The 26,173-nt window shown below is 34.8% G+C and overlaps 1 protein-coding gene and 1 long non-coding RNA gene across 2 annotated transcripts in view; both read left to right on the forward strand.

Annotated features, from left to right (window-relative positions):
- Positions 1–1,265: 1,265 nt before the first annotated feature.
- Positions 1,266–3,865, forward strand: LOC117326420 (putative protein TPRXL). The gene is made up of 3 exons (XM_033883169.1): positions 1,266–1,470; positions 2,088–2,169; positions 2,858–3,865. Exons 1-3 carry the CDS (start codon positions 1,266–1,268, stop codon positions 3,858–3,860), a joined length of 1,290 nt encoding a protein of 429 aa, XP_033739060.1. The 3' UTR covers positions 3,861–3,865.
- Positions 3,866–24,817: 20,952 nt separating this feature from the next.
- The window catches only part of LOC117325411, a 32,219-nt gene continuing 30,863 nt past the window's right edge, over positions 24,818–26,173 (forward strand). The window contains exon 1 of the long non-coding RNA XR_004532250.1: positions 24,818–25,121. This is a non-coding gene — a long non-coding RNA (uncharacterized LOC117325411). The remainder of the gene's footprint in view (positions 25,122–26,173) is intronic.

Below are 26,173 nucleotides of genomic sequence, written 5' to 3' on the forward strand. Positions count from 1 at the left end.
ACATAGCAGTTTAAGTTCTGCATCAGACGTATATTTCGTATGGTGTGCTTATTAGATGAAATATTGTACATAGCAGTTTAAGTTCTGCATCAGACATATATTTCGTATGGTGTGCTTATTAAATGAATTATTGTACATAGCAGTTTAAGTTCTGCATCAGAGGTATTGTTTGTGTGTATGGTGAGGCCTTATAGGAATTGTGTTTTTATTTCAAATTCTGCTTCTGATGTTTTGAAGGTGTTTATTAGGTCAAATATCTTCAGAAGTCTTACAAGAAGTGTGTTTTTAGGTCAAATACTGCTTCTGATGTTTTGTAAGACACACATTGAAAAGTTTATGTGAAGGCTAATTTGGTGTATAGGTGGTCAAGATGTTGGGCGGGCACCTCTAGATAAGCCAATGACTTCAGCAACTGTATATGTTGGGCCAAGATAGATTTTAGTTTCCATTACCTTTGGAAAGAGTTCAAGGAGAGGAGAATAAAAACTATGGGGAGGTCAAAGTGTATTTATTCAGCAAACATTTCAGGTTATTGGCCACAGAGGAGAGTAGGCCGAGGTGGATGTCCTCATTGTTTGGTCAGATACTGACCACGGGTTACCCTGTTTGTTATGGACATGTTAAACCCTAAGATAGAGTAACAAGGGAATGGTCAGGTAAATGTTTTATGATATCTCTTATTATCTGGACTTTCACCTGTACAATCTGTAGGACACTTGGGGGTTAGTCTCTCATAGTAACTAGGTCACACGCCTTAAAGCTCACCTAGGTATAAAGTACTTGTAACCGTATGTACTTTAATCACAACTAGTGTATATATTTTAAATCATTTAATTCATAAGCTATCTTATCTAAATATAAGCTTATGTAATCACTTTGATGATTGTGAGTTCAGTATGGTTGACATCATTTAATTGATTACTGCATGCCTGTCAAAGAGGTGACTTAAGTTGAATCTTTTTGTTGCTTTAGCATCTTATTATAGCTTCATGTAGCATAATCTATCTATGTTTAAGGGTAAATTGCAAAGGATACGTGAAAATAATAAATTTGTATTTTATAAATCTGAAGTTTAAGGCCAAATGTTTTCAGTGAACATTGACAAGTTAACTAAAATTAGAGACTCCAGTCTAAAACTGGAGACTTGGCACGAATGTCATGATTTACAGCTTATGAATTTTAAGAGCAAGTTAATAAAGTTAAAATGATTTAATTCACGACCTTCTTTGTATATGATCCTATAAATGTTAAGAATAATATGGAACATGGATAGGTATAATGTTAATCTCATTGCATATCATAAACTTGTGTTGGCACTGGGTCAGGCTTCAGTGGAATTCACTGGGTCAGCCTTCAGTGGAATTCACTGGTTCAGGCTTCAGTGGAATTCACTAGTTCAGGCTTCAGTGGAATTCACTGGTTCAGGCTTCAGTGGAATTCACTGGTTCAGACTTCAGTGGAATTCACTGGGTTAGGCTTCAGTGGAATTCACTGGTTCAGGCTTCAGTGGAATTTACTGGTTAAAGCTCCAGAGGTTTTCACTGGTTCAGGCCCTAATTGAATCCATTGGCTATTTTCTAGTTGTCAGCTGTTTCAATCGATTTGTTATTAATCAGATGTGAATTTCCCCAATATTGTTGTTCAGTTTTAAAAGCAGTTGCATAAACTACATATGATATGCTGTACCTTTTATATATATTGTATTCACCACAATTGCCCCTCCCCTCTCTGGTGGAGAAATTGAAATAATATAAATGCCCTTTCTAATCGTAAAACAACTTCAAAATAAAAAATATTACTATATTCTATATGTCAAGAATTAACTTTGGTGATCACAGCTGGACTACTGCTCAACCTTTGTCCCCTCGGTAACCAATTTTTAAGGGCCCTGGGCGCTAATTATGGCAAATATGGTACTTCAAAAGATCTCTGTCATCAAGAGTCTTAGCAGGGCCATCAATCCTGAACTTTTGGAAAAGAATTATTGAGCTAAATTCCAAAACTAGATTACCTTGCATTTGGCACTAATTTATATATCCTAGGGACCAAAATTATTGAGCTTGACTCTCTTTTATTTATAATTTCAGGTGCCTGTCTACTAGAGACAGACTTAGCAGGTTTAGGTTTGTTTGGATCTGTCATCATAGAAGATGGTGATAGTACAGTTTTGTATGACCTTGACATTTTGTTTGACCTTGTCATTGGGGAAATCTTATCATTAGCCTTCTGATTTATCATACTTGATATCTCTTCTGCCTGCTGGGTAACTTTCACCCAATAAAATATTCACCTGTTAAATTCATATATTATAGTAGCCCAGAGTCAATTCTACCTTCATACACAGTGGTATGGAGTAGTAGAATGAGGTTGAGGATGGAGCAGGGAGTGAATATTTCTATGTATGTGGTAGTTGCAGTCCCATACTGTGGTTTATAATTAATGCACAGCAGTGCATATTGGCTGCACAGGAAAATATTTGCCTTTAAAACTTGCAATACTGTATGCAGGCACTTTGTGTTGAGCAACTGTTCCCCAACTGGCATGTAGATTTATGTGTGTGTGTGTGTTGGTATATACTACAAGGAAACTGATAACCAAGAAGAGAGAAAAAAAGAGTCTTTAAATCTCTAGGGATCTTAGTGTATCCTAGTTGACCCCAGTTGACCTCATCAGAGGGAAGCTGACTACATTTCCAATGACCTAATTGCCGGAACATGAACCTGCTTCATGCTAAAATGAAACAATGACTGTCAGTTACAGTTAGCCTTTATAGATCAGCCGACCTCTCCATAAAACGCTTTCATGCAGACAGGAATGTATAATGTTGTATTATTAGAATATAACACCTGTTAATTAGTACTGGTCCGACAGACAATCCTAGGTCAGGCTCTAAACCTTCCTCATCCACAACAGATAGTCCTAGGCCAGACTCTAAACCTTTCTCATCCACAACAGATAGTCCTAGGTCAGACTCTAAACCTTCCTCATCCACAACAGACAATCCTAGGTCAGACTCTAAACCTTCCTCATCCACAACAGATAGTCCTAGGTCAGACTCTAAACCTTCCTCATCCACAACAGACAATCCTAGGTCAGACTCTAAACCTTCCTCATCCACAACAGATAGTCCTAGGCCAGACTCTAAACCTTCCTTATCCACAACAGATAGTCCTAGGTCAGACTCTAAACCTTCCTCATCCACAACAGACTATCCTAGATCAGGCTCTAAACCTTCCTCATCCACAACAGATAGTCCTAGGTCAGACTCTAAACCTTCCTCATCCACAACAGACTATCCTAGGTCAGACTCTAAACCTTCCTCATCCACAACAGATAGTCCTAGGTCAGACTCTAAACCTTCCTCATCCACAACAGACTATCCTAGGTCAGACTCTAAACCTTCCTCATCCACAACAGATAGTCCTAGGTCAGACTCTAAACCTTCCTCATCCACAACAGACAATCCTAGGTCAGACTCTAAACCTTCCTCATCCACAACAGACTATCCTAGGTCAGACTCTAAACCTTCCTCATCCACAACAGATAGTCCTAGGTCAGACTCTAAACCTTCCTCATCCACAACAGATAGTCCTAGGTCAGACTCTAAACCTTCCTCATCCACAACAGACAATCCTAGATCAGGCTCTAAACCTTCCTCATCCACAACAGACTATCCTAGATCAGGCTCTAAACCTTCCTCATCCACAACAGACTATCCTAGGTCAGACTCTAAACCTTCCTCATCCACAACAGATAGTCCTAGGTCAGACTCTAAACCTTCCTCATCCACAACAGATAGTCCTAGGTCAGACTCTAAACCTTCCTCATCCACAACAGATAGTCCTAGGTCAGACTCTTAACCTGCCTCATCCACAACAGACTATCCTAGGTCAGACTCTAAACCTTCCTCATCCACAACAGATAGTCCTAGGTCAGACTCTAAACCTATCTGATCCCCTTGACTATTTCAGACTAGGGCAATGCCCCTTTGACCTAGAGGTAGGATGTACACTCAATGAGCAAGAGGTCTCAAGTTCGAGCCTCATGGGATCGAAGTAGGGTATTTTTCATTGATATTTACCTTCTTTACTTCCTAAATGTAGTTCAACGACATATATTTCACTAACCCATTTCTGTTTGAATATGGGTCAATTTGTACCTTGATCTAAGATAAAAGTGTATTAGTATTGACATGTTAAGTTTTGTTCACCTAGATATACAGGTATACCTGGTCTGTGAGTCATTGTTACCTGATGTGGGCACTGTCCAGATCGACTGTAATTAAATGGACATCGGCCAATAAAAACCTTGGTGGTCTACTTCTGTTGTCTCTCCTCTGGTCTGAGTGTTGGTCAGTTTGGCTCCAATGCTATTATACCTATTATAGATAATGACCGATTGAGTGTTAATGTGAACATTAATTCTCTGATTTATGAAAGGTTGTGCAAATATTTTATCATCAGATATTGGTGGATATGGCTAACAGGTATTAATCATCAATGTATCCCTGCAAATTGTAATTAAATTTGCTGACAGTTTACTTTGGTAGTTGTACCATTGATAAAGTACATGTACTTCATCTACCTTAGTAATATACTATACAATTATTGCATTTTGTGGAGGTGTACACGAGATTATACGAACCTGGTCAAGAGTTTGTTCATCGAGGCCACAGGGCTCGATGAACAATCTCTTGACCAGGTCCGTATAGTCTCGTGTACACCGATCACAAAAGGCAATAACTGTTTTGTAATATGGCTAACTAAAATGAATGAAAAAAAAAAATCCCAACGCTCTGTCCAGTCCAAATCATGTTCACTAAAGTTTTCAAAGTCGGCATGCAGACTGACCTTTGTTACTGAAATATGGCCGGAATAGTCTTATTGCACCTGGGTTTTCAACAAGTCTTTTTTTTTTCAAAATATCTTGTAATTCCTCTTCGTTTATTGTAGCAAAATTGGAAATAGCACGAACAGGTCGGCAATGCCTGGGGAATTTCCCATCCGAGGTATTTTTAGCACGGACAGGTCTACTCACTGATGGGTACTTGTGAGGGAAACAGGGAATTGGCCAATGAAAATTAAGGAAACACTCCAGCCATATTACAAAGCCAAGTACGGCATTGTGATATTTAAAAATTATCTTTCTTTGTAATACAAAGCCAAGTACTCTATTGTGATATTTATAAATTGAAACCCAAAGTACTTTATACCAGTAGTGTGATATTTTCCCCACATTCCTATCACAGGTGGGATTGAGGGCTGATCCAATATCTAATACTGTCACTTTCAAAATTAAAAGTCAAGGTATTTTTTCTGCTCTACATATTTCATGCATTCCTGAATATTTTGCTGTGCATTGTCATCAGATGGTGGACTGTTCAAATTTCCTTTTGTCCATGGTCTATTGTTGCTGTCTGTAACCTGTGATGATCATCAACTATTTCAAGCATTTTTGGAAGGATGTTTCTCAAACTTGATGTGCCTGTTCACTTTGGAGACTGATCATGAAAACAAAATGGCTGACAGGTGACCATCTTGGGTTTTGCAAATTGATTTTTTTTTTATCTTGAGAAGTGTGAGAAGAATATTTCTCAAACATTATATAAGTAGTTTCTTCTTTGTCCTTAGGTGTGCATTAACAAATTTTAAACTGATCCAATAAACAGAATAGCTGACAGGTGACCATCTCAGATTTTGACAAGTGAAGTTTCTTTTTGCTATTTTCAAATTCTCAAAATTAATGTGATTGATTTGTAGGTTCACTATGTGCTGCTGAATGTGTTCAGTATTGGGACTGTATGGCTAGGGTAAGGAGGAACCATGTGTTAATAACACACCTGCCTTTATAACCTAGGCGGCTGGGGTTTGATTCCGCAGTCCAACGTGACAAGTTATGTGGTCACCTGCCCAACCAAATGGGTTTTAACCCCAGGTTCTCAGGTTTTCTCCCACAGTTGGACCTCTCACACACTTCCACCCGGGCCAACAAGAATGATAGACCTCTCACACACTTCCACCCGAGCCAACAAGAATGATAGACCTCTCATACACTTCCACCCGGGCCAACAAGAATGATAGACCTCTCATACACTTCCACCCGGGCCAACAAGAATGATAGACCTCTCACACACTTCCACCCAGGCCAACAAGACCTCTCACACACTTCCACCCGGGCCAACAAGAATGATAGATCTCTCACACACTTCCACCCGGGCCAACAAGAATGATAGACCTCTCACACACTTCCACCCGGCCAACAAGAATGATAGACCTCTCACACACTTCCACCTGGGCCAACAAGAATGATAGACCTCTCACACACTTCCACCCGGGCCAACAAGAATGATAGACCTCTCACACACTTCCACCCGGGCCAACAAGAATGATAGACCTCTCACACACTTCCACCCGGGCCAACAAGAATGATAGACCTCTCACACACTTCCACCCGGGCCAACAAGAATGATAGACCTCTCACACACTTCCACCCGGGCCAACAAGAATGATAGACCTCTCACACACTTCCACCCGGGCCAACAAGAATGATAGACCTCTCGCACACTTCCACCCGGGCCAACAAGAATGATAGACCTCTCACACACTTCCACCCGGGCCAACAAGAATGATAGACCTCTCACACACTTCCACCCGGGCCAACAAGAATGATAGACCTCTCACACACTTCCACCCGGGCCAACAAGAATGATAGACCTCTCACACACTTCCACCCGGCCAACAAGAATGATAGACCTCTCACACACTTCCACCCGGGCCAACAAGAATGATAGACCTCTCACACACTTCCACCCGGGCCAACAAGAATGATAGACCTCTCGCACACTTCCACCCCGGCCAACAAGAATGATAGACCTCTCACACACTTCCACCGGGGCCAACAAGAATGATAGACCTCTCGCACACTTCCACCCCAGCCAACAAGAATGATAGACCTCTCACACACTTCCACCCGGGCCAACAAGAATGATAGAAATAAGCTGATATAACTTGTTTTGCAATTGTTGTAAATACAAAAAAAAAATGAATAAATAAATAAATAAAATTGCATCTGTTAGGTTTTTATCCCACCAACTGTTCTGTCAATGTGAAGAAGTAGTCCTCCATTTTGGAGGTTATATTAATATAACAGATGATTATTCAGATGAAAAAGAGAAGAAAGGTAGAGAAAAGATCAGACTTACATAGAACTATACATCATTGAATGGCGGGCACCAAGGTCCCTCAGGGACCTACTTGTTAAAGGAATTTCTGAGGTCATTTGTAAAGCTATAAAAACAAAAATTTGCATCCTAAAAGAGAATGGTCTAAAACAAATTTCACCCTTGACAACACTTTTAGTACTTTAAATTCTATAGTTTTCAAGATATGACAATTTATTCATCAGAATTGAAATGTCTTTTTGTTACATGATCCTGGCTTTTATCTTAACAGACTTTGAGAGTAAAGAATTATTCAGAAATGAATTTAAAGCTGAAGAGAATAGGATAATATTTAAATGATACCTGATGTCGTTTATGATGCACAGTTTAATTTGATCACCTGACTAGCATGGTTACGTAGACGTCTGGAGTCCAGCCAGCATCAACTTTACCTTTAGTTTATTCACTTATCTTTCTGACAAATCAAAACATTTCTAAAAAAAAAAAACTTACATATTGAGTAATAAATATATTCATCAGCTCATTTTTTTTCTTTCACTTAAAGCTATTTATTTTTGAGCGACATCTAAATTTTTCAATGACATTTTTGAGCAATAGAGATATTATGCAAAATCTATGCATATTTCCTCTTTTAGTTCTTCACAGAGCCTGAGGGGTATGAAAAAAAATCTTCTAATTCATGAATAAAAAGCATGAATGTTTTGACCAAGTGATTGGAAGTCAGGATAAACATGTCTGAACGAGATTTTTTTGTGCAAATAGTTAAGTTGTAATGATATATTTTCATGGCCATCAGTAATTATAAGTACAGGGTCATTGGGAGGTCACCTCATAGATGTTACTCGACACACGCCCAAACTTATTGATATACAGAAAATATTGATTAGAATTAAATGGCAATAAGTAACATTAAATCTCATATTTGTCCTCCACAAAGCGGCTTCCAATTGCCATAAAAAGCTATAAAAAATTGGATTGTTGAGAAGAAAGGACAGATACATTGTACGGACATTGTAGGTAGACATTTTATAAATTATGGACAAGTAGTCGGAGTCAACTTCAGGTCATGTTATATCTCCTGAATGTAGTCTGTACATTACAATAGCTAACCAGAGCTCTTATTGAACATTCCCAACAAAGGAACAATGCCTGTCAAGCAAAAAAAATCTTTGGTTCGGTCAATATTGGGTCATGAATGAGCGTATTTTATTTTTTGTATATGCTAACTGGCGTTAGTTGCCTTTGTCAATCCTGGTCATCTGTAGGTCAGCCTCATATCAAGTGACCTCGGCATTCATGGATCGATTTCTCACAAAACAAGAAGCCTTTGAACATGGAATTTTAATAAGTGGTTCTGTAGAAATTACCTAAAATGACCAGAGCGACAGCTAGGTTGTGTTACCATGGCACACAAAGTCCAGTGAAGGTCGTGTGATCAATAGTAGCACTAGATGGGTTGACCTCGGTCACTGAGTCAAGCTTAAACATGTCCTTATGAGGGAGAGGGTTTCCAAAGGGATTTAACAAACTGACAAAATGAAAAAAAAAAAAAATGCAATGCTGCATTTTCTTTTGTTACTGCTGAAATTCAAATATTTTTTTTGATATATTGTGCTGTGATTTTCTGTGAAATTTTAGACTTTTTATAATTATTTCAGTTTCAAAGTTTTCCCTTTCTGCCTCAGCATTTCTGTGCCTGCTGTCTGCCTAGTCCATGTGAAGCATGTCATCATGCTCTCAATGGCTGACTGAGCTCGCCATTTACCCACTGCTGCAGTGATGAATCACTCGGGTTTCTACAGAGCTAATTACATTTCAATGTCCTTTGTTAACAAAGCAAAGACCTTGCAGTTGAAAAATCTCAAAAAAATTAAAAAATCTCTAATGATGACCTGAAGTTTGTTGAAAGTCTTCTTTTTAAACAGAAATTGCTCTGTACCAAAACATATTTGAAATGCCTTCAACGTGGTAATTTCCTTGTTTTATTCTAATCGTAATATCACCAATGTAAGTATATCTGTACTATGAATTTGCAATCAGCTTTTTTTTCTTTTCCATCCTCGTCATAGCGACCCAGCTTCACCATCAGAAGACATTATGTCATTACAACATGTATTTGGGTGGAATTTCGGACACAACTGGATTTTTGAAATCTTTATTATTGAGATTCAAAGGTTAAGATTCCGAATTTGCTGACAAGTTGTCATTACATAATAAAATGTTTTTACAAAAGTAAAACCTGAAGTTATACGGTGTCGCTGACCTGCAATAGTCAAATCTGCTGTCAGCCATTCCAAAAAATATAGAGTAAAAAGGAGTTTTAAATGGTTGTCAAATTAAAATGCCATATAGTCGGTTTATAATGAGCTGTTTCCCTGGTATCTCACCTCAGAATTTATAGTTTTTGAAATGTTTCTAGCTCCTCCATAAGTATGCATCACTTGTTTTCTATATACTGGGTACAACCATGAGAGGTCTATGGTAGTGATGTTATCATAATGCTTTGAGATTATTTATAACATGAATTCTACTCGGATTTTGGGCTTAAAGTTAATGACGTTTGAGTCATTGATACATTTTGTTTTTCTCTAATCTTACCATGTTTTCAATTTTGATATTAATTTAACACTTAAATTTCATTGTATAAGTTTTGGAATTTGTTCTAAATTTCCTATAGCTGGTGTTTGTGTTTAATATACATTTGAAATTCCTCATTATCAATTTAGTCACCAAACTTTCCTTTTTTATTAAAATCAAAACATTTAAAACTTCTCTTGACAATAAGAAATTGAAATTAATTCAATTGAGACCTCTTAAATGTGACCTACATTTCCTTGGAATTGATTTTGAAATCAAATTTTGAAAGTTATAGATATAAGCATTGTGCAATGACATTTCAATTATTTTAGTTTCCAACGAAAGAATTTTGAATGCTTTAATTTGTATCAAAAGTATGAAAGATCAGATGATTCCAGCCAATTTGAGCACTAGGTCCTAATAATGGTTAATGTTGGGTTAGACTTCCAAAATCAGGTGACACTGTCTGTCATCGGACAGTATAGACAAAAGATAATTTTATCTAGGGTTTCTCCGACATAGATATTTATGGTGTATTTATTTATAGAGACCCAACACGAAGGTCAGCGAAGGCTGACCGATATATACAGACAGGTACCTGTCTTAATCAACAGCAGGAGTGCTCAAATTGGTCAGATAATACAGGTTTTCACAATTCATTATAATTTATGAGAGGTTGTACAGATACCATTTTTACACAGAGAGGACCTACTTGCTGTCAAATAGGGTATGCAGATTGTGAATTTCTGAATTTACAAAGGGTTTGAAATCTGTGATGAAGTTTTATTTACTGTGTTAAAATATTCCATGTTAAGATATTCAATATTAAGTCATTAGCATCACATACAAGATCAATTACTTTAAACAATTTACATTTTGTGAGATGGTTTGCTGTATGATCAGTCTGGAAAATGCTGAGGTTTTATGGTATACCCTGTGTTGTCCGTATGTCCATCTGTACATCCGTCCGTTGACTTTTCCTTGTTAGCGCTCTCTAGCTTGTTATGGAATTTTGCAATTATTTTTAGCAGAGTTATACCCAAATATGGGTATTGTGTAGAAAATGCACAAGACATTTTTTATTTCTTATTCAAATCCTGTAAGATTTTTTTCACTACAACATTAGGGGTTTTTATACGCCTGTCAGCAATGCTACATTTTCCTGTGGTAGCTTTTCCAGTGACCGCGTATAATGCTCCCGCTTGCGGAGCTCTTGTTTGAGCTCTTTTCATGCTAAATGATGGAGACTGTAATACAGCAAAACAAAGACAATTTTTGGAGAAAGGAGAAGTTGGAATAACAGTTTTTCCTGTGGAATTTAATGTAGATTTCTTTGTTATTCGTAGACATGGTGAATAACTGTAGCTGCCTCCCCTACCCTCACACTTCTGACCCATTTCAATCCCTATTATCTCACTTCCTCTAGTTTCTACAAACCACAATAGGGAGAAATCACACTTATCTATCATCTATTAGCTAGCCAATAATTCCTATAAATGGTACAAAAGACACACCAGTGAGGGGCACCTGTCAATGATATCAATGTGATAATTGATACAAGCTGAATAATAAATTACCCTTCTAAGACTCATTAGTAATGTTAGGGGCTAGATGTGTGGAAATCCAGAATTGAAGTGGGGCAATCCTAATTTGAACCCTGGATTTTTTATAAGATAATTAGTGGTGGGTTTATTTAGTACAGCTATTGATGGTAAGCTGGGTACTTAGGCAGTAGATCATGGCTTTATAGACATTGAATGTTTCTGACTTCAAAGGCCCTGACCATCTTGTGTCAAAACTGATGCATGGTCATATAAAGTAAAGCCAAGTTAACCTATACCTGTGATGTATCTGTGGAGGCCCCAGAAACTGGGATGCTAGGCATTTCAGCCATGTATATATATCAGTTCACTTTGGTGGTCAGTCAGTACTCTGCCCCGCCAGCTCTAACTAACCATGAAATTATATCTGATTTTTTGTCAGGGGCTAGCTGGCCTAGTCATATGTATGGTGGTCAGTTCTGGGTCACATGCAGGCCTAAGATTTATTTTCTCTTGTTCTCCTATCATCGTGTCGGACCAACTTTGAGGGTCAGGGAGTGCAGTGGTGAGTTGTGAGTGGGAAACCTGCCAGATAAAAGACTATCTCAGACAGCTGGTGCAGGACCAGAAACAATATGGCTCAAATGATCTATTGTTTTCACGTTCTCTCCATTGTCCATCTGTTTTACAAATTCATATTGTGGACATATGATGGGCTAGCTCTTCAGAGGGCCAGAAAAATAGGACTGAGGATAATTTGGGGGATATCAATTATCACAGATAATCATTCCTTGGCTGCACAATAAATTGAACTTTGACACATGTAATATAGTCTATAATTTAATCCTACACATGATTGATATCGGGACGTCAGTGCCCCCTAACTTTCTACAGTAATCATACATTTGTTTGTTTGAGTTTCAGTTGACATTCATAGTCATAATGGTTGTCACTTTGACAAAATGTGGCCTAATGTTTTCCATAGTTTGTGGTTGCCATTTTAGAAATATTTTACTGACGCAATTTGTTACGGTACGGAGAGTTCATATTCACCTCAGTACATATAATGGCCACCTTTTTAATAAGTTTTTATCAGCAATGTCTTTACATGGTAAATATTTTAATCACAAGTGCAAGATACGTTTGCATTAGCTCTGTCATTTAAAATGACTATGAATATGCAAAAACCAGTCGGTTCAATGCTTATATTTACCTTCCTACAGTTTTTGCTGCTTGGTGAGATTCCATTCAAAATAAATAAGTTATTCATTTACCAACTGAATGAGCCTTTACATGAAACAGCTGTTCTGAACTTTTCACCATTCCCATGGTTGAAATTATGACGTTATAATGAGAATTAATTAATGTAATTGCACATTGAATGACAACTCTTTCTAGAGTTATGTAATTGTGTCATTGCCATGTAAATGTCAATACATTGAGATTCAGTTGTGATTTACTTACTGCTTGTATTAGGATGGCTGTCCGCTCCAAGGTTTTTATAAAGAATGCTTGATTATCTCCACCTAGCTTGTTCAAGATTTAAAAAAATGTGAGTCTCTTTCATCTCTATGGAAGTACAATTCTATACACCCAAACCAGTCAGTATCTATCTGAAATACCTAGTCCGGTAATATGTCTCGCCAAACTTTCTGGTAGCAGGTCTTAATATTTGTGAGTTTATAACTGGTACAGCTTAATTTATATTCAATGGGAAATATTTATTTAAACCATTGAATTGGTCCATAGACCTTTTATACATTTGAATGCAACTATAGTGCTATGAAGGCAATAAGACTCCATTTTTATGGTGCAAAAACAGAACCTACATGAATAGGCCTCAGTGAACACAACAGTATATCGCAATAAACCCTGACTGATATTTATGGCTTAATGCTTAGAAGGGTTGATGAGGGTTTCGCATGTGGGCAAGACTACAGACTTAATGAATAAACAGGAATCTATGAAATTTGAATGATTTGCGCTGATGGGACATCTAGATTTAATTCATTGTGTTTTATATATTTATGCTGTGATGGTGTTTGGAATCATTGATATGACAAAAGAAAACCTTAACTTTTCAATTTTAAATGTTGATTAGTTTTATCGAGAGATGAACCTTGTCTTCTGTTTTATCCGTAACAATTACCACAGGGACTATAACGATGCATGTTTAATGTCTGAGATCATGATGGAAATCCTCAAGAGCTTTAAGAGAAAATAGGTTAATTTTGTATCATGTTAATTATATATGTATAATTTTATCTAAAGATCTCAGCTTGTTGTATAGATTTTATCACTCTACCTGTGTGTGATTGAGGAGATGAACCAAAACATAATTTGTTTTTTTTGGTCTTTGAAGTAGCTTTAATTCCTTTTTCAACATTTTTTCCAGATTTTTAAACGAACATTAATGTTCGGTTATTGCCATCAAGAACTGGACTGAGAAATATGACCATATTTGGTAGCCACATTCACCAATACGCCATCTACTGTCTATTTCAATGAAATATGGCTGCCCCCATTGCCTTACGCTTCAAATAATTTACTTGCAAAAACATCCTCGTTTTATGTAGTAGTTTTACCGAAAATGTTGAAATGTATTCAGTAGATGTTTTCAAGATGCATACGATTGAGAAATGCATAACGCTAGCGAAATGTGAAGACTAAATGAACCTGAACTTTGCGAATAACTCCAGGTCAATAGGGCCTATATTTATGTAAACAAATATTGCACAGGCGCATTCGTCTCGGGATGTTTAGAAAGTTTTGCTCTTCCGTGTTCATTCCAAAACGGCTGGCATCGGTCTGCAAATATGTCCGCGATTTACTTAAATGTGTATTATATATATTCTAGAATGTTACATCATTATCAACTAGATGAGTATTTTTATAATTTAGAGAAAGAAATATATCAATAACGGCATACGAGACGATACATTGTATCATACTATATAGGTTACTGTACAGTACATGTTTGCTAGAAAGGTAGATACTAGGTGGCATTTGTGGTCAGGGTGACTGGTCATAGTGTTAACATTGTCATCGATTTCCATATTCCATTTTCCTTTGACGAAAACGACCAATAAATCAAATGCAAATGATAATATCTTGTTGCCATGTGCACGGGATTGGTTGTTGTAGGCGATACTTAGAACGTATTTACTGTTGTAAGGGAGGTAACTGCAAGATTACGGAAATCAAACGTTAAACCAATTTGATTGGTCGATTCTTCCATGACTTTGGCAATGGGTTTACAATCGAAGTGACAGATAACTACGGCAATATTCAGATGATATCAACAATAACACTTTTAGATACGTGTGGTCGGCAGTTGTCATGTTTAAAATGAACAATTATATAGCTTGTTTTTATTTCGGCAAAGTCGAGAATATTTACTGAAACGGACAACAGGTGAAGCAGACTTGGAAATACCGAAACGAAGAAAAATGGGGCTTAATTATAATATAAATTGGCATTATTTTCAGAGAATTGACCCACATATATGTTTTTCAATGCCTAATTGTATCATATGTAAAATATTAGAGGTTTACGAATTTTAAATTAATTTTTCATTTGCGAATCAGGGCCCGATTGTCGTTAGAGTTGAATTACCGAAATGGCCGATAGTGGACCCAAATCGATATTTTTAAGAGAGAATGACTCAATATAGGATCTATTAATCTTTGGTGTGTGTATAGAGACCATATGCATTTTTTTCCTTTACCTGGAAGTATTTTGAAAGAATTTGCAAAATACCGAATTCACGATCAAATTTTCGATTGTGACGAACTACTGAGACGGTGTTAAGTTCATGTTAAGTCAATCTGATTGAAATCAGCTGTTACATATGTACACTGTACACATGGCTACGTTTACTATGCAATACGCCTACGTAATTTTTTTTCAAAGACGGAAAACGGAAATCCGGATTATCTAAAAACAAATGCAAAAAGACTTGTGATATTCACTTAATTTGACATTCAGCCATTAATTATTATTTGTAGTTTTATAACTTCTGAAATAGTGTGATCGATTCTCTATATAATATTGCTGTGGAACTTGTGCTATTTTTCAAACAAATTCATTTTGATAATTTGTTAATTTAGAACGTTCATCAAGTCATGATCAAGACTTTAAATTCTCGCTACACCATACTTCAAACACAGTAATCAATGAAATTGAAAATTGAAGTCAAGCAAATGAGTTAATATTTACCTAAATAATTTTTCAATTATATATATACAACACATGTTCAGATGACTATTTGTGCCATGCTGTTACAAGATTTCAGTTACAATTCTAAAAGTCAAGCAAATGAGTTAATTAAATATTTACCTAAATAATTTTTCAATATACAACACATGTTCAGATGACTATTTGTGCCATGCTGTTACAAGATTTCAGTTATAATTCTAAGATTGAATTAGTATGTAAATATATGTTATACTGTCAATATCCACAAAGCGAGTGTAGTCTACTGTACTCAGTCATGCCGGTAGATAGCGGTACATATACGTACTGCTTACATCTCGTGCTTACTTGTGTGAACTATAAATCAATAACAAAAATGGTTCATATATTTCTATATATGACTTCACAAATTATGCGGTGTCTGAAGATCTGAATGAAGTGAATAAACGATGTATTAAATTATTTTTATGAAATATTCAAGTCATAGATCATTCTTTTTTTTTAAAATACTGATTTCAGGTCCATTTTGGTAATTCAACTATAACGGCAATTAAAATACTTCTCGTTTTTTTTAAGGCCGGAAAACCGAAATCCGGATTATCTAAAAACAAATGCAAAAAGACTTGTGATATTCACTTAATTTGATATTCAGCTGTTAATTGTTATTTGTAGTTTTATGACTTTTGATATATTGTGATTGATTCTCTATATAATATTGCTGTGGAACTTGTGTTATTTTTCAAACAAATTCATTTTAATAATTTGTTAATTTAAAATTTTCATCAAGTCATGATCAAGACTTGAAATTCTCACTACACCATACTTCAAACACGGAGTAATCAATGAATTGATAAACTGAAAATTTACCTTAAATAATTTTTCAATATACAACACATGTTCAGATGACTATTTGTGCCATGCTGTTACAAGATTTCAGTTACAATTCTAAAATTGAATTAGTATGTAAATATATGTTATCCTGTCAATATCCACAAAGCGAGTGTAGTTTACTGTACTCAAAGTCATGCCAGTAGGTAGCGGTACATAAACTTACTGCTTACATCTAGTGCTTACTTGTGTGAACTATAAATAATAACAAAATGGTTCATATATTTCTATATATGACTTCACAAATTATGTGGTGTCTGAAGATCTGAATGAAGTGAATAAACGATGTATTACATTATTTTTATGAAATATTCAAGTCATAGATCATTCTCTTATAAATATTGATTTCAAGTCCATTTTGGTAATTTTACTATGACGGCAATCAGGCCTAGAATGGCGAATAAACCCCTAATATTTTACATATGATTAATTTTGACATTGGAGAACATAAAATTGTGTCAATTCTCTAAGAACTGGTAGAATGTACAGAATAGAGCTTCATAAATATATTCTCAAAATTACTAATTACCCCGGTAAATATAACATTTTACATAAACCTCCCATGACTGATGGTGAACTTAAACTTGCAAATCTCCTGTGTCATTCCAATTTTGATATGTGTAAATATATACACGTACTGTTATATATATAGTTATAGATATGGAATGCTTCACAATTTGCATACAGTTATGGAATCTTATAACACCCCCAAAAATGTTCTCACCACATAAAGGTGTGATTTGTGCAATTACATTGCTACATTGTGTGGTTCAGTATGATTGGATGATCAACATTGGAAAAGGACATGTACAATAAATAGGGAATGTGTCGTCCCATCGAATGGACTGTAATCTTTGTGATCAGGTTTGAAGTTGAAAATGAATCTTGAAGTTTTCTTTTCCTGTTTTCTGAATTATTCGATGAAGATAGTCTTTATCTGGTTGTTATTCTTTATCACATTGTTTACAATACTGTAATTATAACAGAAGTTTATCTTCTCATATACAGATTTATTAACATCAAATGATTCCTGAACAAAAGGAGTCAGGATTTTTTGTTTTGATGTACCATAAATGCTTGAGTACAGTTTCAATAGGATACATTCCTAATTCGGGCCTTGATTAGCAGCTCTGGTTTTGGTTTTCAGTAATTCTTTATGTGTGTTTCATCATATTTAGTTGAAATACAACTATGTATGCCAAACTAACGATGGAACTAGCCTAAATTTAGTGCATATTAGAAGTCACAGAGTCCTGGCTGTATTATAACTGATGATGCCTTCCCGAAAGAAAGAAGACATATTTTATTTTCATCGATCCAAGATAGATCAACAAACTTCCAATTTCAATTAGGACCTTACAGAAACGTGTACAATCATCAGAACAGCTGCAAACATTTCAAATTTTTTGCAATTAATTCCTAAACCGATATCAGTAAATTTATCAACTTAAAACTAAGAAGATTACTGATTTTGCATTAAACAATAATGTTCGTTTACAGTACTTCCAGTACTTTGATTTAAAAATTCTTGCTTGGAAATGTTTTCAGCTTTAAAAGTCAGATATCAAGGTCATTCATTGCATAAATAGAAAATGATAAAATTGTTGGTAGATAAGAAAATGGGTCAAGAGTACTGTCATCGGTAGCATTAGAGAATGAGTTCACAAACTGGGATCTATATACTGATGTTTTAACAAAAATACAGAAAAAAACAAAATATTGCAATATTTAAAATAGACATAGGTCATATTAGGTTTTGCATTGAAATTGTTGTAAAATATATAAAGTTTTGATTACATGTTGGTAAGTATGAGATTTTCCTCTAACACAACCAGTATTGATACCTATAACATTTTGCCCTACTACAACTGTAATAGGATGCATCAATGCCACATTGGATTTGGTATAAAAAATAAAATAACAAAATGTTTGAAAATACAGTGTTTTAAAAAAAATCTCCACTTACTCCAACTTCTGGACTTAGTTAACCCCTATAGAAACCTTGATACCAAATATTGATACCCAGGGCTGCTTTGATGCCCATAAACACTTGCACCAAAAACTTAACATATAAGATTTGCCAAAAAATAGTTCAAGTCCAAAATGTTTGAAAATGCAGGTTCCTAGTAAGCAGTCAACTTTGAGAAACCAATACTGACACTGACCGAAAGTGACAATATAAGCTTTCTACCTCTTCAAGAGGCAATCTTAAAGAGCTGTAATAGGAACATAGTTACATCATGGATATCTGTGTTCGTTTTTGAACCCAGTGACACTGGAAGGTAGAATCTCTATGTTAAATACTCCTAAAATCACACGTGGATGCATTTAAATAAAGCCTGCACTGGAATGCACTCCTAATTGAGACAGGACTGTACCGAAGCAGCTCTGGAATGTGCACACAGTATATTAATTTTACATAATCAATTTAAGTGTGTATTGCAGAAACAGCATTGTTTATTGAGTGACATAGGTAATAAAGGGTTTTCATAATGTCTCTTTGTTTCCTATATGTGGCTCCAAGTTCTCTGGCACATGCGATTTGTGTCAAATTACTAAAGTTCTCTACAATTTAAATTGTTCAAAGCGTTGTCATCTTAACAAAGTAAATATGTATCAAATTTTTGGTCAAAGTCATTCCAGATTTACTTTTTTTGAAAGGAAGTCTTTTTTAAACTGAAACAATAGATACTAATATATGTAAGGAAATTGAGAATGTTAATTGTTGGTGTAAGTTGGCAGGAATTATTTACCATCTCGAAGCTGATAAAGGGTTGATATGTACTAGTAACAATAAAGGATATTAATCATTCCAGCTGACACACTAGCCTGTTAGGAATTCTTTGTTCCAGACAGAATTTTGAAACATGTCAAATTATGAAAGATAAAGATCTCTTCATGTAAGTTATAATTGTTTTTCAGCAATGTGTATTCAGGAAATATTTTTGACATTTTTTAAAACCAATGTCACTGTTTCTTGCATAATAATTAGGGCAAGTTTTGCCATTCCTTCTTGATATTTCATATTGACTTATTGGTCTGTGAATAATGGCTGTGAGGTATTGGTGTGTAAATAAGATAAAAAAAAATATCAACAGAATTGGTGATTATAATTAGTTGTCATCCTGGTCAGAGTTGATTGATGACCTGATGACCAATTGCTGATTAAAAAGATTGTTACCCTTCCTAAATATAAAAAAAAATGTATTCTTCAAGTTGAAGTGGTTGTTTATTGTGCTAATTGAAACAGAGAATTTTGTGATTAATAAAATCTTATATTTGGTCAGTGTGATAAATAGAATCTTATATTTGGTCAGTGTGATAAATAGAATCTCATATTTGGTCAATGTGATAAATAGAATCTTATATTTGGTCAAAGTGATAAATAGAATCTTATATTTGGTTGATGTGATAAATAGAATCTTATATTTGGTTGATGTGATCAATAGAATCGTATATTTGGTTGATGTGATAAATAGAATCATATATTTGGTCAGTGTGATAAATAGAATCATATATTTGGTCAGTGTGATAAATAGAATCTTATATTTGGTTGATGTGATAAATAGAATCATATATTTGGTTGATGTGATAAATAGAATCTTATATTTGGTCAATGTGATAAATAAAATCTTATATTTGGTCAGTGTGATAAATAGAATCATATATTTGGTCAGTGTGATAAATAGAATCTTATATTTGGTCAATGTGATAAATAGAATCTTATATTTGGTCAGTGTGATAAATAGAATCTTATATTTGGTCAATGTGATAAATAGAATCTTATATTTGGTCAATATGATAAATAGATCGAATCTTATATTTGGTCAATGTGATAAATAGAATCATATATTTGGTTGATGTGATAAATAGAATGTTATATTTGGTTGATGTGATAAATAGAATATTATATTTGGTTGATGTGATAAATAGAATCTTATATTTGGTTGATGTGATAAATAGAATCATATATTTGGTTGATGTGATAAATAGAATCATATATTTGGTTGATGTGATAAATAGAATGTTATATTTGGTTGATGTGATAAATAGAATCTTATATTTGGTTGATGTGATAAATAGAATCTTATATTTGGTTGATGTGATCAAAAGAATCATATATTTGGTTTATGGACACACAACACCATCATATAACTATAACACACAACACCATCATAGGACTATAACACACAACACCAGCATAGGACTATAACACACAACACCATCATAGGACTATAACACAACACCATCATAGGACTATAACACATGACACCATCATAGGACTATAACACACAACACCATCATAGGACTATAACACACAACACCATCATAGGACTATAACACACAACACCATCATAGGACTATAACACAACACCATCATAGGACTATAACACAACACCATCATAGGACTATAACACATGACACCATCATAGGACCATAACACATGACACCATCATAGGACTTAGGACAACATATATGACATGCATTCCCATTCAAACTTCAAACATTCTTGTTCAACACAGAAATTAAGTGGGGGCACTAACAACTAGTGTATCAAAAAATCTGTGTTAGTGGCATAATATTTTCTTCTTATCACTGACAGGGGTCACCCCAATCCTGACACAGACATTGATAATATGACGTGCTTGACCGATAGGCTATATTTACATCAGTTATACATAAATTATACAGCCTTTGTTTGTACCTGTAGGTCAGGTAAAGTGGAAAATGAGGTCAGTGCCCCACACACCCAGATATAGGATTGATTTTCCCTATAACATTTACAGTGGAAGACAGTTGTCCTGGAACAAAGCTGAGACAATGTACAGGTGACATCACCTGATGTGATGTCACAGAACAGTGTATAATTGCAAATTACCTAATATAGGTTAATGGTGTATGTTATATGAATAGGTGACAAATTCTACTTCCTTTAGATTGAAGGTTAAGTTTACCACTCATGTCAAGTTAAGATTTTCTTTAAGCAAATCCTCTCCTGTAGATTATCAAACTAGTCTCCCATGTACGCCTTCAGTAAAACCTGTATATAGCAACCAGTCTAGTAAGTTGTGATCAAACCTGTCTATAGCAACCAGTCTAATAAATTATGATCACAGTAAAACCTGTCTATAATGACCAGTCAAGTTGTGATCAAACTTGTCTATAGCAACCAGTCTAGTAAGTTATGATCACAGTAAAACCTGTCTATAATGACCAGTCAAGTTGTGATCAAACTTGTCTATAGCAACCAGTCTAGTAAGTTATGATCACAGTAAAGCCTTTCTATAATGACCAATCCAATAAGTTATGATCATAGTAAAACCTGTCTATAACAACCAGTCTAGTAAGTTATGATCACAGTAAAACCTGTCTATAAGGACTAGTCTAGTAAGTTATGATCACAGTAAAACCTGTCTATAACAACCAGTCTAGTAAGTTATGATCACAGTAAAACCTGTCTATAACAACCAGTCTAGTAAGTTATGATCACAGTAAAACCTGTCTATAACGATCAGTCTAGTAAGTTATGATCACAGTAAAACCTGTCTATAAGGACCAGTCTAGTAAGTTATGATCACAGTAAACCTGTCTATAAGGACCAGTTCAGTAAGTTATGATCACAGTAAAACCTGTATATAAGGACCAGTCTAGTGAGTTATGATCACAGTAAAACCTGTATATAAGGACCAGACTAGTAATTTATGATCACAGTAAAACCTGTCTATAAGGACCAGTCTAGTAAGTTATGATCACAGTAACACCTGTCTATAAGGACCAGTCTAGTAAGTTATGATCACAGTAAAACCTGTCTATAAGGACCAGTATAGTAAGTTATGATCACAGTAAAACCTGTCTATAATGACCAGTTCAGTAAGTTATCTGTAAGGTACAGGTCTGTGTCCATGTTTAATGGTGATCATTCTCTGTTAGTGTTTTGACATCAGATTCATACTCGGCAAAAACAGATTACTGAAAAATAAGAACACAAAGTTACATGAAATATTGAAAGTTAATGTTGGACTTTTGTAGAAATCAAGGTTTTATTAGGTAATATGCTTTAGCTGGAGAGGAATTTTTAAAATATGCAGGGCTCAGGGTGTTCCAGATATTGATTTTGTCTTCATTTCGAAATAAGTCTTCCATCTTATTACTGAAAACGTTAAGTTTTCAAGGGAAAACATTGCATGGAGAGAGAAAGCTGGAAATATGTGTCTGTGAAAAATATTGTTTTGAGTAAAATGTAGCCCAATAACAATCAACTGTAGTAGATAACTAACTGTCCATCGATGGCCTAATGAACTTACTGTAGATTACTGATGGCCTAGTGACCTAGTTTAAAGGACAGGTGGATCCACCCAAATATAAACCAACAGTGTTAGCTCATTGACATTGTAGTGTATTTAGATATAATACATTGATGACCTTACGAACTTAAATATAAAATGTCTAAATGATCTAGTGAATTAAAATATTATTCATTGATAACATGATGTATAGTTTGTGATGTAAAATTATAAATATATAGTTCATTGATGATGTGTAAGTACTTCATCATTGATGGCATAGTGAACTTATTGAGTAGCACATTTTACCATATAATTACTCGTTAATTTGACTCTGAAAATTACACAAAAAATCTTTCTTTTTTTTTTTTTTGCTGAATATTTATAACATGAAATAGCTTTAATATCATGACATTGAGCTTGTCAGGCTTTGCAGAGCTAGTTAACACATATAAAAGGTTTTTGTAACCTAATATATGTCAGGCCGTCCTCCGATTAAGGACTTGAGCAGCAGTTTTTGTCAGGTGACCCACAAGTTTCTTTTGTACCTGTGGAAGAAATTCTAACGAGATTTTATGTCCTACATATGAAAATGTCGATTACTAGGGCAGACTCCTATTTTGGTTTATAATTGGTTTACATTCTTTTTGTCCATAGTTGTTGCAATCATGATCTTATCAATTGAATGAAAAGGTTAGAATGACTTGGAAAGAAACTCACAGAATGTAAGAATAGATTAATTTTTACACCAACTCAAATTACTGGTACTTCAAAATTTGCTCTTTGAAGGTTAGTTGAATTTTCTGATGTAACTTATACTGTTAATAACTTTATTTTTGTGAGTCCCTCTTTTCATGGTATCTAAAGACATGCTCTAGGAGGTAGAAGGGGAAGGAACATTTAGGGGTTATACAGATGCTATAACCTGTTGAGCTACTTGGCCGTCAGCATCCGTCAGCATTTAGCCAGTCCAGTTCTGCTACATTACTCCCTCCTTCAACAGTCTTTGACCCCAAAGACATACAAGACCTATACCACCTTCCATGGGTATTTAAGTAGGGTGCCAAATGTAAAAGTAGAGTAAGATTACACTGACCAGACTGGGACTCAGGACCTCAGAGCTTGAAGAGAGACACTCTATTTTTATCTAATGGATGTGTGTGAAATGTAACCATTAACATGAATTACATCGGCTATCTATATTTTAATCTGCTGTATTTGTGATAAGAAATATGAAATATTCATCCATATAGGATTGAGTCATTTTCTACTAAATTATTACTGCTTTTAAAGCCAGCTGGCTTGAAAACATGAAATGTGGCAGTGATTCTATCGTCGGGGTTGTAATTACCTGTAACTCGTATAACTTTTTTTTGTTTCAAAACTACTTGACATAAGATCCATTTCAGTAGATACATAAGATATAAGATTTATATATAGTTATAAAGAAGTTTGAAAAGCACTTGTACTTGAAATGTTTTCATTAAAGGTTTAAATCAGGTTCAAATACATATTCACTGATAAGCAGTTGAATCACAAGTTATTTAAAGAACACACATATGTAAGACTAGATACTCCGACTGATAATATGATAAGAGTGATATTCTATATATAAACATAGATTAGCGAACATTTTCAGACAACAGTGTCCGTTGGACAAATTTCAACTTCATATTATGCAATCAATTTTATTTGAATAATAGGCAGACAAAGATTTCAAATAAAGTTTGGTTATTTTTGGAAACACACACGTTTTTTAAACAGTTTAAAGCAACCCTTTTCAAATATTTACTTTGGGTTCAATTACTTGAATTTTTTTCTTTAAATAGTAACTGTTATAAGGCCTAGACTTTTAATTAAACACACACATTGTGGTTTCATATAGAAGTTGATATTTAAATTCAGACAATTTCCTCTCCACAGAATGTATGGGTAAAGCTTTGTTACTTTCCTATAATGAATGTTATATTCAGAACTGAAATGTTTTATTTGAAGGTATGACATAATTTACTTAAACCAAAAGATACACATACAAATCTGGATCAATTTGACGAGTTTGTTAAAATTTGAATATTGTATTAGGCAGTATATCTATATAAAAGTCTGTATTATCCATCAGCTTTCTCCAGTCTGTAGTTAGGGATTGAATAGTATCTTCAATATAGTGCTCTATTTATATTTTCATATTGTGAGGATATAATATATACATGTATAAAATAAATATTTGCCCCCCTCCTCTGCTATTTTTACCGTACTGGTGTCCTGTTGTGAGGCAGCTCTGTGTGAACACACAACTGGGTAAGTGGGTCAGTGGGCCAGGCTTTATGTACAGTGGGCCATGTGTGTGCATACACTATAGTGGAGAGGTAGAGTTGGTTCAGCCAGCCACCAGTATAATAGCTTAGCAGGAATTATATCTCCAACCCAACAACTATGTATCATAGGTGTTCGCTCTGGGTAAGTAATCCATGATTTTATCTTCAATATCACCCAGATGGGGAAAATATAGAGTCATAATTCCTACAGTTTTTTTTTTAATTTCTTTGCAGAAGGTTTGAAACAGCTGACTGTTTCAGATTACATTGGGTTAAAAATGTTCATATGCATACAAATATATAACACATTTTGTAATTTCTTCATGCATAGCTATGGCACATGCATTTCCTGTGAGATACTCTGTGCATGCATGCGTCACATACGTTTAAGTGGTTTTCCGTGTGCGAGTTTCAGCGTTTTGTACTTGGTTGCATTTTAGCTACCTGCTTTTAGCTACCTGCTATCTCTTGAAATGTGGTAATTATGTCATATATATATATATGTGTGTCACCTGAATATCGGGCAGAATTAGTGAGAGCTATGAGGTTTCATTAAAATTTCACTGAGTAATATGGCAATAAATGGATCACAGCCTTCTAAGTGAAAAATGGCCAAAACTGAAAATCTAAAAAATTTCTGAAATGTTGAAAATGTGAAAAATATTTCTTGATTAAAAATGAAGGTATTTCAGATGAAGCTATTGTTTGTATTGTAACTACACATCACAGGCCAGGACCATGAATCTAGGCCCTAGATTCTAGGGGGTCTTTATCATAATAGTGTAAATCTTCTCATGAATAATTGTCACTCTTACATAGGAAATTATTCACTTTCAGAAAATGTTTTCCATTTCCTTAGTGTTGTGTTTTAGTAACATGGCAGTTACCAAATTTTATTATTTTGTGCAAATTCTTTAAGAGGTGTTATTAATTCATTAAAGGAAATGTTCTCTAAAATTGACTATGAATTAAAAAAAACAACAACTTTGTATTATAATTAGTGCAGTATAAAATGAAATCAATTCCAATCACTTGAAAAACTTGCTTATTTATAACAATAAAATAGTATTTATGAAAACAGGAATGAGTCAGTGATTTTTTGTGTTGAATTTTGTTTTTTTCTTTCTGCAAGAAACATTGATATTTTGCAGATACCTGCCTTTTATTAACATATTTTCTCTACCAGAATGTCAA

Source organism: Pecten maximus, chromosome 4 (assembly GCF_902652985.1).
Source record: "Pecten maximus chromosome 4, xPecMax1.1, whole genome shotgun sequence".
Lineage (NCBI taxonomy): Eukaryota > Metazoa > Mollusca > Bivalvia > Pectinida > Pectinidae > Pecten > Pecten maximus.